The 16,318-nt window shown below is 40.4% G+C and overlaps 1 protein-coding gene across 5 annotated transcripts in view; it reads left to right on the top strand.

Annotated features, from left to right (window-relative positions):
• AFF2 (ALF transcription elongation factor 2) overlaps positions 1-16,318 on the top strand; it is a 388,341-nt gene that overhangs the window by 88,285 nt on the left and 283,738 nt on the right. For 4 of the 5 annotated variants that reach the window (XM_053374951.1, XM_053374950.1, XM_053374952.1 and 1 more), the window contains exon 2: positions 11,997-12,117. In XM_053374951.1, coding sequence (XP_053230926.1) covers positions 11,997-12,117 — 121 coding nt within the window. Of the gene's footprint in view, positions 1-8,951; positions 9,163-11,996; positions 12,118-16,318 lie in introns of those variants that run through there. The other variant, XM_053374953.1, reaches the window with a different exon arrangement.

The raw sequence follows: 16,318 nt of genomic DNA, 5'->3' as shown, positions 1-16,318 counted from the left end.
GTGAAGCATCTCCCTTGTGAGTGCTTGGGGATTTTTAGTATAGAGAAAATGTGAGTAAGAGGTGATATGATAGAAGTTTATAACCTTATGCATGGTGTGGAGAAGGTCCATGGAAAACAGCTTTTATCCCTCCCCACCAATGGAAACCTAATGACTCTGAGTGTTGGAAGACTCCGGAGAGACAAAAGAATGGGCAGTGCACCATAAAACTAAGGAACTAACTCTCCCCAGGGAGCAATGTTGGCCATCAACTTGGATGTATTTAAAAGAGGATTGGACAAGTTCATGGAGGATAAGGCTATTGAAGGCTGCTAGCCATGATGACTATGCTCTACATCCATGGTTGGAGGCAGCAGTGCTTCTGAATACCAGCTGCTGAAACCACATGAGAAGTGAGTGCTTTTGCACTCTCTAGGGTTCAGCTTGAGGGTTTCCCACAGGCATCTGGTTGGGCACTGTGAGAACAGGATGCTGGACTAGATGAGCCATTGGCATGATTCATCAGGCTCTTCTTATGGCTAGCAGTAAATGGCTTTGCGTCCCAGTCCAAAGTTAGCCATATGCAGAGCAGACCCATTGAAATCAATGGACTTAAGTAAATTGGATACTACCCAGTGATGGCCAATCCCCTTTGGGGTGGAAAGTGAGGCCAACAGTAGGCTAAATCTAGGGCACCTTCCCATATGTCTAGGTGTGAGATCACATTTGGCAACAGAGCTATATTCATAGAAAAGTAAGTGTATACATCCTGGCTGCTGATAAGAATTAGATTGTTTCCTGTTTAACAGCATACTGTTTCTCAAAATGATTAGTTAACAGTTTGAATGATCAAAAACTGGTGTGAAATAAAGTGCTTAGGCAGTTATGCCGCATTGATGTCAGCCCTGGGAGCCAGAAAAAAAATCTCAAAGAAGGTGGCAAATGGTTGTGTAAATCAGAGTCCATTCACTTTGCAATCAGAATGGTCCCAGTGAACATATGATGGTTGAACAGTGTTGTGCAAGGGGAAGAAAAACAGTAACAGCGAAATCAAGACTCATTTATTAAGCAGGGAAACAACTGGTGGTAAGATGCATAATTTTCTGTGAGATGTACTTTCCTGGAAATCTTTGCACACAGGTTGTAGGGCATGTTGGTGATGCAAGAACAGATTGATGTTCTTTTCAATTATCCATTGCTTTTTCATCTTGTTCTCTTTTACTAAAAAAAAGTGCTTGGGAGACACTCATCTAGATGTGTTTGAGAATTAAGAAGACCCATTAATCTCTTGAATAATGGCACATGTACATAACATATCCATGGTGGGTGCTGTGTTAACAATGCATATTCAGTATGTCTTCGGCATGCTGTTACAATCCTACCTTGTCAACTTGTATTTTCTTTCTAGTATGCTAAATTTGAGAAATACAACAGTTAACAGTAAAAACACTATTTTTTATTTTATTTTTTGCACATTCAGCTAATCACAAGAGAGACCCATCCCCCAACATTCTATATGTAGCTGGACCTGAAAATTAACACAAATTAATGAATCTGTATCAATACTCTGACATTAGTAGGGCCCGCTATATACTTGGCAGGAGAACACATGAAATCCAGCATTTCAGTTATTGCTTATCATACTGAACTGGTAAGCTGTAACAAATTTAAGTACACATGTGTGAAATTCATTAGGGAGTCTTGGCACCAGTTAAATTACATCCAGGATAAAGGATGTGGATTAGGAGGCTGTGTTAGATAGGTACCCTGCTGTGACTCTAAGGAGAATCTGAATACCTTGTGGGGGAGGAAAGAGGATGGAATTTCAGCTTCAGTTCTGCATTTGCCAGCTTTCGAGAAGATGGACAAAATGGATTTTTGTTGCTGTTGTTGCTAATGATGGTAGCTTTCCTCGTACCTGCAGTTCTCCATCTCAACCCCTGTATTTTGTTATGAGACTGAAATCTCCTGAAAACAATAACCACCTGGGGATGGATGAAATGAACCATTTCATTTAAAACAACAACAACAACGTAAAACAAAGTGATCCTTAATGGGGAGAAATGAGCAGTCTATGTGAGATGCCATGTGGCTTTGGATGTAGTGGGGACCAGTGAGTTATTACATCTACTCCATGAGACATTTTAGCATATTTATTTATTTAGATGATGAATATGCTACCCTTTGTCCAAGTCACAGGGGGGTTTGCAAGTGAGTACATAAAAATCCATAAAGTCCATAAAAATAACGCAAATCGGTTGTATAGAACAGGAACAGTGTAAAATTAAGCTACAGTTAACTTACAGTTACTGGCTAACAACTGTGCATGCAGAAAGTCTTGGAATAGAAAGGTATGGTACAACTAGCAAAAGTGAAGAGAGCCCTTTTAAGGGAAGTGCAATTAGTTTCTGTTCTGGGGGGTTGGGCAATTTATTCTTCACATAGTGGTCTAGGTCAGGAGTCTCCTTACTGTAGTTCATGAGCTTACCGGTAATTCAGGTGGTCTGAGAGGAACAGGGGCAGTGGCTGTTCTGGGACAGATCAGAAATGGCAGGGGGGAGTGACTTGAAAGGAGTGGAAAGAGGATTAGGCGTCAGAAGCACATATTTTATTGTATTACAATTTAATAGAATCATAGAGTTGGAAGGGATCCTAAGAATCATTAGTCCAATCCCCTACAATGCAAGAATCTCAACTAGATCATTCCAATAATACGAATTGTTGGGATTAAATTTGTAATGCAAAAAGCATGCAGCAATTAGCACAATGCATGGCAATCACTATAACAGGCAGGAAAACAAAAATATCTGGTGTTCCGTCAAGACCCTTAACAATTTTCAAATAGCCCATGGAGAGGATGGGAAGGGAGTTTGGGAGCTACTTGCCTGGGGAATAGAAGTGTATGTTGCCACACAAACTGGCCTCTTTGTGCAAAGCTATTGTTGCTATTTCTATCAGACCAGTGGTTCCCAAATGTTTCAGGCTGGTGTGCTCCCTTGGTTCCCTAAACCCATTCCCAGTTACCCTTACCCTACCCTATAAATAGCATTATTGAAAATAGCAGTTGTCTTGAGCCACTTGAGGAAGATAATAACACAGTAAGATTCAAAGCAGTAACAATTAATTGCATTTTTATTTGAAATCAAATTAAAACTATTTAGTTTAATTAATTCACATAAAACCTGATGAAGTTGATCCAGTTTCTTTCATGGTGCTCTCGAGCAAACGCCTGCTTAATTTCTTGAAACCTAAAAGCATTGTTTGCCCTTGGACCATTCTCTGAGGCCCCCTTAGGGGAGATGTCATCGCTCAATAGCAGAGCATGTGCCTGGCAGGCAAATGGTCCCAGGTTCAGTTCCTGGCATCTCCAGGTAGGGCTAAAAGAGACTCCTGTACGAAATCCTGGATTGCTGCTGCCAGCAGTGTAGACAATATTGAGCTAGATGGACCAATGGTCTGACTCAGTATGAGGCAGCTTGCTATGTTCCCTATGGCCTGCATTGAAAGACTGCATGCCCAAGGTTTGCACGAGGGACTAGGAACACCATCTGATCTTGACATTTATTTCCTCCAGAGACTGCACCAGAATTTTGTTCCAAACTGACACTGAAACACGATTGACGTTGCACGATTTTGACAATGTGTGTCTGTGTGTGTGCAGGGTGGGTGGTTGGGGGTGATTTGATAGGCTTCAGACAAGAGAAAGGAAGATGCAAAGGGAGGTCCTGATTTCAACCCTACAACTAAAATTTCCATAAACTGCCTTTGGGTCCTGCAGTGGGTGTTTTCGTAGATATACTTTAATCTCTTATTTTTGTAACAAGTGTGCTGTCATTTGTCACATTACTTTATGCAAATCTTGGACAGATTTAGCACTCTGTGTAAATAAAAAAAAATGGTCATCTTGAGGGCTTCGGCATGTAACTGTTGAACATCAAAGATAGAACCATCTATATTTAATAGACAAAAGATTGATTTTGAAGCACAGTGATAAATATTTGTTTGAAAGAGGTAGTCATTCTGGAAAAATCGGAAATGATGCGTAAATGTATATAGACAAAATATGTGTGTTGCATACCATTTTCTTAATGAACATGCTGTACTGTGATTAATCTGATTCAACTGTCTGTTAAGTGGTGATGTTATTAAACAGTAGAATTGGAGCCAGCAGGAGCGAAAGTTTCCTGAGGAGATAGCTGTTTTAAATTTATTAGTCTTTTTAAAAAGTCTTTAAGTGTGTTTGTCTCAAAATTGTTTAGTCTTCATTAAGGTGTCACAAGACTCTTTGTTGCTTTTGCTGCAACCTAACTAACACAGCTGTCCCTCTGGAAATTTGTTTTAAACCTGTTACTGATTAATAATGGTCCTGTACTGCTCACAAGCTTGCTTTTATATTAAATCAAGTAGGTCCTGCAACAAAACGCATGGGGCAAATAGCCAGCCAGCCATTATGCAGGATACTCTGTTATGTTCTCCCTCCCCACTTTTCCATTTCCAACCTTTCATTCAAGTTAAACATAGGAAGTCTGACAAATGAGCAGATATGTCACTTCTTGGACATTAAGATAGAAATCTTAGCTAAATGTGCTCCCAGGTGCAGTGGAAGTTTTGCATTCATGATGGAAGTTGTAGTCAGCCCATGTAAAAAATGTAAGGATTCTATTTTCACACCAAGAGCAGACCTTTCCAAATACCTACTTTACACATGGTCACAGCCTACTCTTTGTTTAAGATCTCAGTAGTGTCAGGGGTGGTGGTCAAAAATACCACTGGACTAGCAAAAAAACACCCTTTTGTGAATCAGTATAGCTGTCTTCAATCCAGATTTTAGGTTGAAAAACTATTTTTTCCCTAAAATATATTCCCTCCCCTGCATCACTCTATTCTTTTACATATCCAAAGTGATTTATTATGCCCATGTTTAGGGTTCCCAATTGGATTGTGTCAGGGGAAGGGGCTGCCTCAGAGTCAGAAGGGGTGGGGAAAATAACTGAAATGGCAGTGTGAATTTTCTGATCTGATGTTTTCTTTTCTTCTGCCTTTGAGCCAGCCCCCACTCCACCTACTTTCCGCTGAAATAATCCATCTAGTCTCCATTTCACTTCAGATGGAAATAAATACCTCCTCTAGTCTGGACTCTGCATCTCCACTGCAGAGACTGAGGTGGATAGAGAAAGTAAAGGAGTACAGAGCCTCACCATCACCACCACGAGAACCTATGCAATAATTTGCAGCCAGCTCCTGCCAGGCTGAAGCTTGCAAGCTGCACGCAGATTATGGTTTTCTTTTTAAAGATTTCTTTTTATTTTATTTTTTAAAAAACTTTATTCCAAAACCAAAAAAGAATTGCAAACATCAAATTCAAAATCCATATTTGTTTTGTAACATAAGCCTATTACATAGTTGACTAGATTAAAATATACCTAATTGCTATAGACTTCCCTTTGCTATATATAAATGCAACACAATTAGAAATATTATATTAGAATTTTTTATAAATTCGCCTATTACCCCCCACTCCCCTTCACCATGTGTGATCTCAATTTTTTCTTCTTCTTCCAACTTGTTGTGTTGTTGTAGTTTAATAATTATTCATTTGATTCTTTTATTATTTCCTTGCTTACCCCTGCACTTTTGACACATTATCTATTAATATTCCAGTTCCGGAACCATAGTTTTTCATGTATTCCTTCACTCCATCCCACTCTTTAATTATTCTCTGATTTGAATGGCCTCTAATGATTGATGATTTTAAAAAGTTTTTAAAGTGCTTTTGCCCACCTGGAGATTCAAACCCTCCATCTGCCACCTGGAGGGGCCAAGGCAAACCTGGATATCTGGCAACCCTATTAGTATTGGCTACACTGAGTGGCAGCAGCAATACAGGGTTGTAGGGAGGATTCTTTCTCAGCCCTTCATAGAGAGATTTCAGAGAGTGAAGCTTGAAACTTCTGCATGCAAATCAGATGCTGTACAGTGGACCCTAAAACAGTACATTTGAACTGTCTCCTTATGAGAACCACTGCAGCTTTCAAGGTAGCTTCATGCAAAGGGAAAACTTAAACTTATTTCAGAGGAAGTTATGTCTGGTTTGTTACCATAAGAGGGTCAAGGAATCAGCCTCTCACATCCTGTCATCCCACCGCAGCTATCTCAGGCCAGTCATGAATCAGTAGATGTCCTTATAGAATCCTTAATTTGGCACCCCACCCATGTCTGCATACCAGGATCATGTATCTAGAGATGAACAAGACATGAGTAAAGAGTATTGGAATTTTCTTTTGGAGGAAAATTCATCTTCTTCCTACCCGAGCCCTGTAATAGGTAAACAAATCTGAGTTTATTTTAGGATAGCAGATCATGTGAGTGGACTAAAGCGAACGTAAAGACAGTAGCATGCAAACAAACCTAAACAGGGCTGAACTGAACTGATGCTAGTCACTATTCCTCATAACAGTTTTCAGCCATGCTGAAAACACCTCCTTTACTCAGCAATCCCCCCCATCTTTATCATAATGAAGACTTTCTATTGCTTTCACTTGCCCTCAGTGATGTCATAATGTAGTCAAAACTGATTAAGCAATTGTTTTATTTTCTGATATCTTACCATGTCATCACATGACAATGTTGTACTATGTAGTATTACTATGTGATTCCTGGTTGGGTAGGATCACCCACATGACAAATTCAGGAAGAAAGGAGCAGAATAAGTCAGGGAAAGCAATTGTATTTTCCCCAGATTTCAATCTGAACATTTTGTTGGAGTAACTGGACATGAGAAGTTAATTTCCTTCATGAGTGTAAATCACCCTGTGGATGAGCTAATCGAAGGTGCAAAATGAGCCAAGCCAGTTACTATGATAATAGCCCAGTGCGCTGACTATATCTGTGATATCTGAGCAGTCAGCTCAGTGTTTCTTAGTCTGTGAGTCTGCAGTTAGTCTGTTAGTCTGTGTTACTTGGATGGTGTTATCTATTAATTCTCTGAACTTGTTTAGAGCATCAGAAATACGTTGTATTTCTATCTCTCTATATTTGCAAAAGCCTACTGTTTTGCTGAGCCTTATCTTCTGCAACAGTAAAGTATCTTGGCTTCTGTGTAGCTACAGGTACTGGGAGCAACTTTCACTGTGTGGGTATCTCTCCTGAGATTCTCAGTACATTTATTGTGGTTTCACTTACCGTATTCTGTTTTCTTTCCATGTGAAAACAAGAATGCAAAGCTAAGGAATCATCAAGGAGATGGTTACATGGGACGCCTCTGGCCCCTTTTGGGTGTTTGGGTTCAAACACAACCTGCCTGCATCCGGAGAACTTTAATTGAGTAGATAAAGAGGTCTCTGTAATTATAAACCTGTAGTAGGTATAACAAGAGGCTAAATACATAGCTGTGGTTTTAATTAGACAGCGCTTCAAATTAGTAATTGTGGCTTCAGTGAGGAATCAGTGACTTTATACCCTGCAAAAGCCCCATCACAGCACAGCTCATTCCTCATTATGTCACACTGTGTGAATCTTTCAGTACATTGGCATGCTGAGCTGAAAAGGCAAACATCGATATTGGGTTATCTTCCTGGTGCAGAAAAGCTAGAATGGAGATTAAATTCATTCCCAGTAGAGATGTGGGAATATATTGTTCTTTACCATGTATATGTGTGACCATGTCTGGAAGGTGAATTTTTATATGTGAGAGTGGGTGGTGTGCCTATGTATATATGTATATTTGCATAAGATCAAACCAAACAGTAGAACTTAAGTTAATTGCCTTTGCAATTAGGGGTAGGGTCAGTTCTCAATGGCTCTTGCATGAGATAAATTAAGTAGGCTACAACTTACATGCACAGGTGAAGAAAGATTAAGATCTATCCATTCATCCCGAGATACTTGGGGTTGTATCCAGTGTTAATCTTACTCAGAGTAGATCCACTGAAATTAATGACCACGACTAACTTAGATTCCTTAATTTCAGTGGGTAAAACATAGCGGGATACCCTACCAAGGGTCCCGCCAGTACTTGCTCAGCATACTGCACACACAGGCACGCAAACACACACCTATATAACACAATTTGCACTATACAATTAAAGCTGCATCATACCACTTTAAACAGTCATGGCTTCCCCCGTTCTTACAGTGGCTACCCAGATCCCTGTGGAAAACCCTTAAGCAAGACCCAAGCCCAAGAGCACACTCCCCTCCTGCGGTTTACAGCAGCTGGTATTCAGAAGCATTTCTGCCACCAACTATGGAGGCAGTGCTACTACAGGCTAATACTGGGAGGTGTAGTTTGTTAAGGGTGCTGAGAGTTGTTAGGAGGCTACTATTCACAGAGTGGTTTAAGAAATCTGTTCCTCTTCCCAGGACACTTTGGGAAATTGTAGTGCTGTGAAGGGCATAGGGGTCTCCTAACAACTCTCAATACCCTTTACAAACTACACTGCTCATGATTCCTTGAGGGAATCTGTGACTGCTTAAAGGGATATGATTCTGCTTTAAATGTATAGTGCAGATGGAAAGTAATAGAAACAGCAGAGGGGGAGAAAATACCTGTTTTTGACTGTGAGTGTTATCTGTGGCAGCAATGTGGTCTGGGGTTCAGAACCCACCATCAAACAGATCTGAAGTGACTGTGCATTATAAGGCTTGAGAGCACATTGTGAATGGGTTCAGATATGTAACTACCTGCTCCTGTATGTGACTTCTACTCTTAACAAGTAGCACAGCATCAGAGAACATAACTGCAATGTAGTTCATCCATCTCCAAAATAGTTGGAATGGGAAGCCAAAATCACTGGCTGCAAAGCATGTTGTGACTTTATGACAGTGGGACTTGACAACACCCCCACACAGAGACACACAGAAGCACAACACTGTTGGATTTCAGCTATGCCATGTGCTTTGTGACATCACAGTGAATGTATGGTTGGAATCTCAACCTCAGCTCATTGATCTGAGAATACCTAGCAGTAAAAGTTCTCAAAGGTGCTGTAATCCACATTAAGAAGCAGGTTCACCATCTCTGCTCTCACCCACTTCAGTGTATTTTGAACTATGTGACTCCTGCAGTGTCTCAAGAAGAGCACTTTGTTGTCTCCTTGGGCTTGACTCAAAGTAGACAGGAGCAAAATGGGTAGGAGGTGCCTACTGTTTCTTGAAAGGCACAAGGAGAAAGAGCTTTACCCAGTAAGTTCAACCCATCAGTTTTGACTCATTCAGATGAAAGATAAAGAAATGTGTTGGGCATCAGGCTAAAAGTTGTAAATGAGGGGCCAGCAGCTAGAACATCTGGACCAAATGCACCCCATGGGTGTTCTGTCATCTTCTTAGCAGGTTCCAAACCCATAAGCAAAAAGAAAAAGGGAGTTGCAGTTGAGCATGAAGTATGGCAGCTGGACTTGACAGGTAGTAAGTTGTGAGGGTGAGTTAAGGTCTTAATCCTCCACCAACCCACACGGCCACATCCCATTGGCAAACTGGTCATGTTATTTAACATGGAAGTATAGACCCAAATGGCTTTTCCTTCTGATGATGGCTTCATTCACATGAGAGCTTATTCTGTTTCACCGACATTCCCCTAACTGTTAATTTCTGTGTTATATTTGGGTTTTCACATGACATAAAAGCCACTTCTGGAAACCTAATGGAATACAGTGGAAGCTTTGAGCTCATTTTTGTGTTAACTGGTTCCAAATATAATCCATTTGGAATTCCATTGAAACAGAAAACAGAATTTGGGCCAGTATACCAGTTCTTAACTGCTGTATTCATGGGTGAATCATGGGCGAGGAGTGCCATCAGCTTCGACTGGTGGCCCAACTGTGTCCCTATCAGGACAGGGATGGCCTAATTTCTGTGGTCTGTGGTCTGGTAACATCTAGGTTATATTCAGTTCTATTTTTCTAGAAAAAAAGAGGTTCCATAATACACCACGAACACCTATAATGGCAATGGTGCCCATCTGAGAGGTTCTAACTTTGAGGTAGACAACACAAATTAGGCTATCTCTGTCGAGATAGGGACACAGTTGGACCACCAGTTGAAGCTAATGGAAGGCACTCACTCCATGCCAATGAGGCAACCTGAGCCTCAGGTGACATCAAAGGAACCAGACGTACCTCCAAGCTACTTACCCACTCCACTTACACTTTCTCAGAACCAGCCCCACCATGAAGCAGAATGAGGCAGCAGCATAAGGCAGTAAAAATTGCTTGAGGACAGAGCTGTGTGCATCATACAGCCTCCCCTATGTCTCCCTTGCAAGTCTGCTGCTCTCAGGTGCACTGCCCTGAAAGGTCACAGCTCAGTGATGGGCATGCAGAAGACTCCTGCCTGAAACCATGCTGCCAGTCAGTGCAGACAATACTGGTTGATCTGGCTAAGTAGAAGGCAGCTTCCTGTGTTCCTAAAACATTCCACTAAGGTCCATTTTGATGGATTTGCTCAAGCAGATACTTTGGTGCAAATGTTTAGGACTTGGCTGCCAATATGCAATTTAAAGTCAATTCACACAAATCATTTAATGATAAAGCAAGAAGCTTTTGGTGTGTAGTAACCGGAATCTTAAAATCAAGTTTCTCATTTGTTTTATTTCCTAAACAAAGGATCTCTCTCAGACTTGTCAACACAACCATTCTGTTTTAAAGTGCTGATTTACAACTAACAGCCAATGTATCCCATTTATTACATCTCTGTGCTACCTAGAAGGACAGACTATAATTATGTACATTGATTTGAGCAATTATAGAGCATGATTTTTATTAATCTACTTTTTAACCTACTAGAAAATAGTAAATGGTATATTGCTTATTTACTATATAATTATGTTTTTAGTAATGATTTATGTCAGACTGGATTAGATTGGTGGGATTTAATTAAACACGTAAAGCAGCAATAAAAGTGGGGGTTTTTTTAATTAAAACAAAGCTCCTGTTACAATATTCTGGTTGCATAAATTTCTCTTATTAAAATGTCTCCTACACATGTAGCCCTGCTTGCCATAGATAGATAGAACAGTTTAAACTACTGTAGTTATGATGGTATTTTGCCTATGAAAACATGGTGAAGTACATCCTATCTAGGAAGAAGGCTCTGGGTTCAGCTCAGGAAGTTGCCTTATGCCAGTTTGGATTGTTAGCCCATCCAGCCCAGAGGTGTCTATTCAGTCTGGTACCAGCTCTCCAAGGTTTCAGATCTTCCCTTCACCTGCAACCTACCCCTCTAGAAATGTAAACTTTCTGGAAATTCCTTTGCAGGGGACAGCAGACAGAAATGTGTTGTTGTTTTTTCCTCTACCTGTGAATTGTTTTATTAGACAATTTATGTAAGCAAGAAAGTCTGACTATAGCACCATGTTGACTCTATGCTTTGATTTAGATTTTCACACCTGCCAATAGGGCTGGCGACATTGATATATTGTCCAAAACTAGTTTGAAGTCTGTATCAGTTTCATAATTTTTGTCCTGGCAATATATTGAGAATCATGGTATGTATATTGTGTGTGGCATGCAAAAATCACAATGTAAGAAAAACTGTGAAGCCAGCCAATGCCTCTACAGAGCTCCATTCTTACATCAGACATTGTGATATATCAGTATATCACAATGTTTAGCTGGTGATATATCGCGATGCTGAAAACCAGATATCACCCAGCCCTATCTGCTAGAATTGGGTCTAAACTAAGCTAACATTACAGTGAATACTAAATGCAATCTAGTCAAACTGCAAAAACAACTGGGGGGGTAGTTGTTTACGAGCAAAGTGTTGATTTGTATTTACAGCAGGGTTTTTGTAACAAGTTTAAAGACAGTTGCGGTAAAACTGAAAACCTGGTGCAAACCTCTGCAGCTGGTACAGGGACCTCCAGTCCTGGAGATAGGAAAGTCTGGATCCGGTGGCCCACCTGAATAACTGGCAGCTGGGTATTATGAGTCTGGGCAAGGCTTTCCACTTAAAACTGGTAAGAACAATGTCTTGGTACGAAGAAGAATAACAGCTTCTCTCTCTTTTTATAATTCTAGTCACTATGAACAAGATCGGAACGCACTAAAGAGGAAAGAATGGGAACGGAGAAGTCAAGAGGTCCAGCAGGATGAAGACTTCTTTACATCTGGCTTTAACCTCTTTGGAGAACCCTACAAGGTAAACAAACAACTGAAGCTGTACTCAACATTCATTTCATTTGAAACAGCGCTCCCCACCCTCTGCAATTTCACCAAACATTAATCACACGTTAGTCCCTCAGAGAGGACAGCAGCACTGGGGGCATCCTCTTGGTTTCATGCACTGGAAAATATGCTTCCACAGAAGCGCATTGACTGGTTTAATTATCTGTGGCAATTGGGGGTCCTCTGGGCTGCCACTGGGTTCTTCTGCATGAGATCCACCCAGTGGCTGAAGCACCCTAGTCTGCAAAGGGTTGTTACAATAGCAAGAATAATTAGCACTCAAAGAATTCAGTGGCAGTTCCCACTATGGAGATTTCTTGAATATGATATCACTGCAAGACAGCCGTGCGAGTTGACCGTCGAGGCCCTGCTTTCGCTGAGGTGTTCAACCTGTGACTGGGCTGTGCCATTTCAGGTTGTGTGTTGGGGGGCTAAGGCTTGCGTAGATAAATGTTCCTTCTCTCAGAATGCAGAAAACCTTTTCTTCTGTATGAAAAGGTATAGCCCAGAAATGGGTTTACTAGTGATATCTACAGAATACACAGACATGCCAGAAGCCTTTGTTCTCCCTGATGCATATTTTTGGAATTCTGCAGTCAGGAAAGGAGGGGCTTATATTTTCTATTTTTCCAGTTAAAACAAAAAAACCTACCCCACCACAAACTATATTTAAATAAGACTCCCAGAAGGCACCTGAAATAATTTATTTATTTATCCCCCCCATCTTTGCTGAATTTTACAAGGTTTTTAAAAATAATAATAATGTTTTTATTATTATCACTTTTCATTAAAGACTGAGGATGATGGTTCTTTGGATTTATCTTACTTTCCCCTCTCCCCTCAAACCTTTCACAGGAATATAAATGTCATATAAAGGGAAGTGCATTGCTCATTAATTGCTGTTGTGAATGTATATCCCAGAATCCGGAACTCCTGCTAGAACCCATAAAAAAATCCAAAAAATATAAAACTAGCAGAACAATAATGAGCAATACTGAAAGAATCTCTGTGAAAACGAGCCCATGCAAGTAAACTCTGAATTGGATCCTACCAAAATCATCCTCCCCTGGACGTACTCGGTTTTCTTGCTCATTAATAAATTATGTAGGCTCCTTAGCATAAAGATCTTAGCTGAAAAAGACTGTTCTGTCACATACCATTTCACCAATGCTTATTTCCCCTCTCCCCCGGCCCCACTGCTGTTTTGGCGGCTTCTTCTTCTTCTTCTTCTTCTTCTTCTTCTTCTTCTTCTTCTTCTTCTTCTTCTTCTTCTTTGCCACTTAAGGAAATGTTCCCATTCATGTAATCTCAAGTCCTCACCCGCATCATATAGCAAGATCTCATCTTGTCACAAAATGGTGTGTCATCATTATGTTTGCTAGATGATCCCTGATTGGTTCATATCACTCGTCAGGCTAATCCAGGTGGAAGCAATGGTATCGAGGGAAATAGTGCTGAAGCAGTAACCACCAGGCAAAACAATAGAACTGGCACCCAATCCACCACTTCCAAACCGGACACACAATCCCTAGATGGTTAAGAAGGTATACACCTCATGCGGAAAAGCAATTCTTCCTGAAGCAAAGGGGGAAACTCACTCTCTCTCTTTTACTGTCATAACTATCCAAAGCTGTCTTTTGGGAGAATGGTTGAAAATGTACAGCATATCAGCAGGGTAGCAGAGCCTCTTCTGAAAATCCTCCAAGGGACTTCCTTGCCTGTGATTTTCATCACCAAGGGATGTTCCCCATTTGACTGTCTCTGCTGCTTTGATGATCACCCAAAAGCATTCCCTGAAGAATTCAGCTGGATTGAAATGCACAGATTCCTTTTTTCCTTTCCATCAATGACAGTCTTTGGCAAATACCACCTAGGGTTCATATAACAAACAGATAATGTGGAAGACGAAACCTTTCAAGTCTTCTCGGCGGAATAAGCCTAGATCTGAAGGCATGATTGTCCGAGGTCACGAGCGCAAATCACACAAGTGAATTCGAGGCAGAATTCATTGTTATTTTCTGTCATCATTATTTTTAGTCACTAAGCATTATGTAAACAATTATGCTATTTTCTGCATTGTTTTTGGTGTTTCCCTTCCACTGAAATGCATGGAAAGTAATTATGTAATTAATTACATTAGTTCCAGCCATGGTTCATAGCAAATTGAATAACGTAAGACTCCGAACTGTAGCAACACAGAAACACTGCCGATTGCAATGAACACAAAATGAGACAGAAGTCATTGTCTCCTTACATCCCTAGCTCTTCTGTTGAGATATGACCCCTGTCCCTTAAATAAAAATGAATAAAATGAATAAAAAAATTATTAAAGTTGTATACCACCCTTCATTTGTAGATCTCGGGGCAGTTCACAGCATAAATTAGGATACCTTTTGATCATTTCAGTGTCCATATTAATTGGATCTTCACTTCTGATTGTCATTGCTCTCATTCCTAATGTCCCTGTTGGTCCACAAAGCTTTGCTAGTTTATGTTAATCTTAATTCGGCAATGATGAGAGAAACCCTGTGACTTGATGATGCCCACTTATCCAAACTCAATTATCCAAATTCTCTGAAATTTCATCAAGACAGCTGTTTATATTCTGTTTCTGCTGCTTCTTTTGCCACATCTCACATCCATTGTTTGCTTCCTGCATCCACATAAAACCTGCTGCAAGTTTTGGATTATCCACCCTTCACACAGGTGGTTGTCTCCTTGGTCTTTTGAGATTGTAGGGCCTCCATACTGACACTGTTTTATTCCTTTGACCTGAAGCACCTCTTGCTGCAAGTCCTGCATTTGTCCATTTTAACTTCATGGCCTTTTCCACTACAACCATAACTTTCTATCTTTGTTACATCCAGTTGTTAGTTTTTCTTTCTCGGAACATTGCTCATTCCAGAGCATGTGGTGTTATTCTGGAGGTGTTCATACTTCTCTGTGTCATGGGCTGGATCTAGACACATCAAAGAAGTGTTTCAGTTAAACGCGTTGTAAATTTAAACAGAGAAACAGGTAGAGAAAAATTGGGTTCCACAGTGCCATCAGTGTCACAATGTTATATTGCATATACAACGCATATAAATTGCTTTTTCTTTACCAATCTAGCTGAATCCATGGACTGTTTCTCTTCACTATTACACATCACAGGTAATATGCACAGGTAATTGGCCCAGTATACCTGAAGGAGTGTCTCCACCCCCATCGTTCAGCCGGACACTGAGGTCCAGCTTCGAGGGCCTTCTGGTGGTTCCCTCACTGCGAGAAGTGAGGTTACAGGGAACCAGGCAAAGAGCCTTCTTGGTAGTGGCGCCCGCCCTGTGAAATGCCCTCCCATCAGATGTCAAAGAAATAAACAACTCTCTGACTTTCAGAAGACATCTGGAGGCAGCCCTGTTTAGGGAAGTTTTTAGGGTCTAATGTTTTATTGTGTTTTTAATATTCTGTTGTGAGCCACCCAGAGTGGCTGGGGAGGCCTGGCCAGATGAGCAGCGTATAAGTAATAAATTATTATTATTATTACTATTAAACACTTTAGCTTTCAAGTCTAAGGAAATATTTCTATTTTTCATCTTAAAGCTGCGTTTTCCAAAGGTTGCCCAGGATTGTTTTATTTCCCTCCCTATTTTGTTTGGTTTTCTGCTCTCAATATGATTTTTTTATCCTAAATTAATGTTTTCTTCAATGTGCTTTGTTTCTTTGTTTTAAAATAGTACACCATTCTCTTCTTCAAACATTATTTTAATCTTGGCTAGATTCATCTTCATACCTTTTTTATTTTTCACTTTGTTCTTCCAGCATTTCTTGTAGTATTATTTTTTTACTTTCGACTGTTATGGCTATATCATCTGCATATTGTATATGATTTAATATCTTCCATTGATTCCTTTTTCTAACCACCTCAGCTTTTTAAATACATCTTCCAAGTTGACTGTAGATAGCTTAGGTGATTAGCTATCTCCTTGTCTTACGCCTCTTTTTAAGGGTCTTGGACTGGTTTTATGTGGTTACCCCAAGCAAATGGTCTCTTATTCACTGACACTTTTGGTTGTCACAGTGTCCTTCAGCTCCATTGAAGAAATTCAGCTAAAACCCTTTCATGCGGACATTTGTCACTGATGTGGAATAGTTCAAACTGAGAAATTGAACCCAGTTGCTTCAGCGCAAAGTGA

This window comes from Podarcis raffonei, chromosome Z (assembly GCF_027172205.1).
Source record: "Podarcis raffonei isolate rPodRaf1 chromosome Z, rPodRaf1.pri, whole genome shotgun sequence".
Lineage (NCBI taxonomy): Eukaryota > Metazoa > Chordata > Lepidosauria > Squamata > Lacertidae > Podarcis > Podarcis raffonei.
Note: the sequence above shows the minus strand (reverse complement) of the source record. Positions and strands in the feature narration are given on the sequence as shown.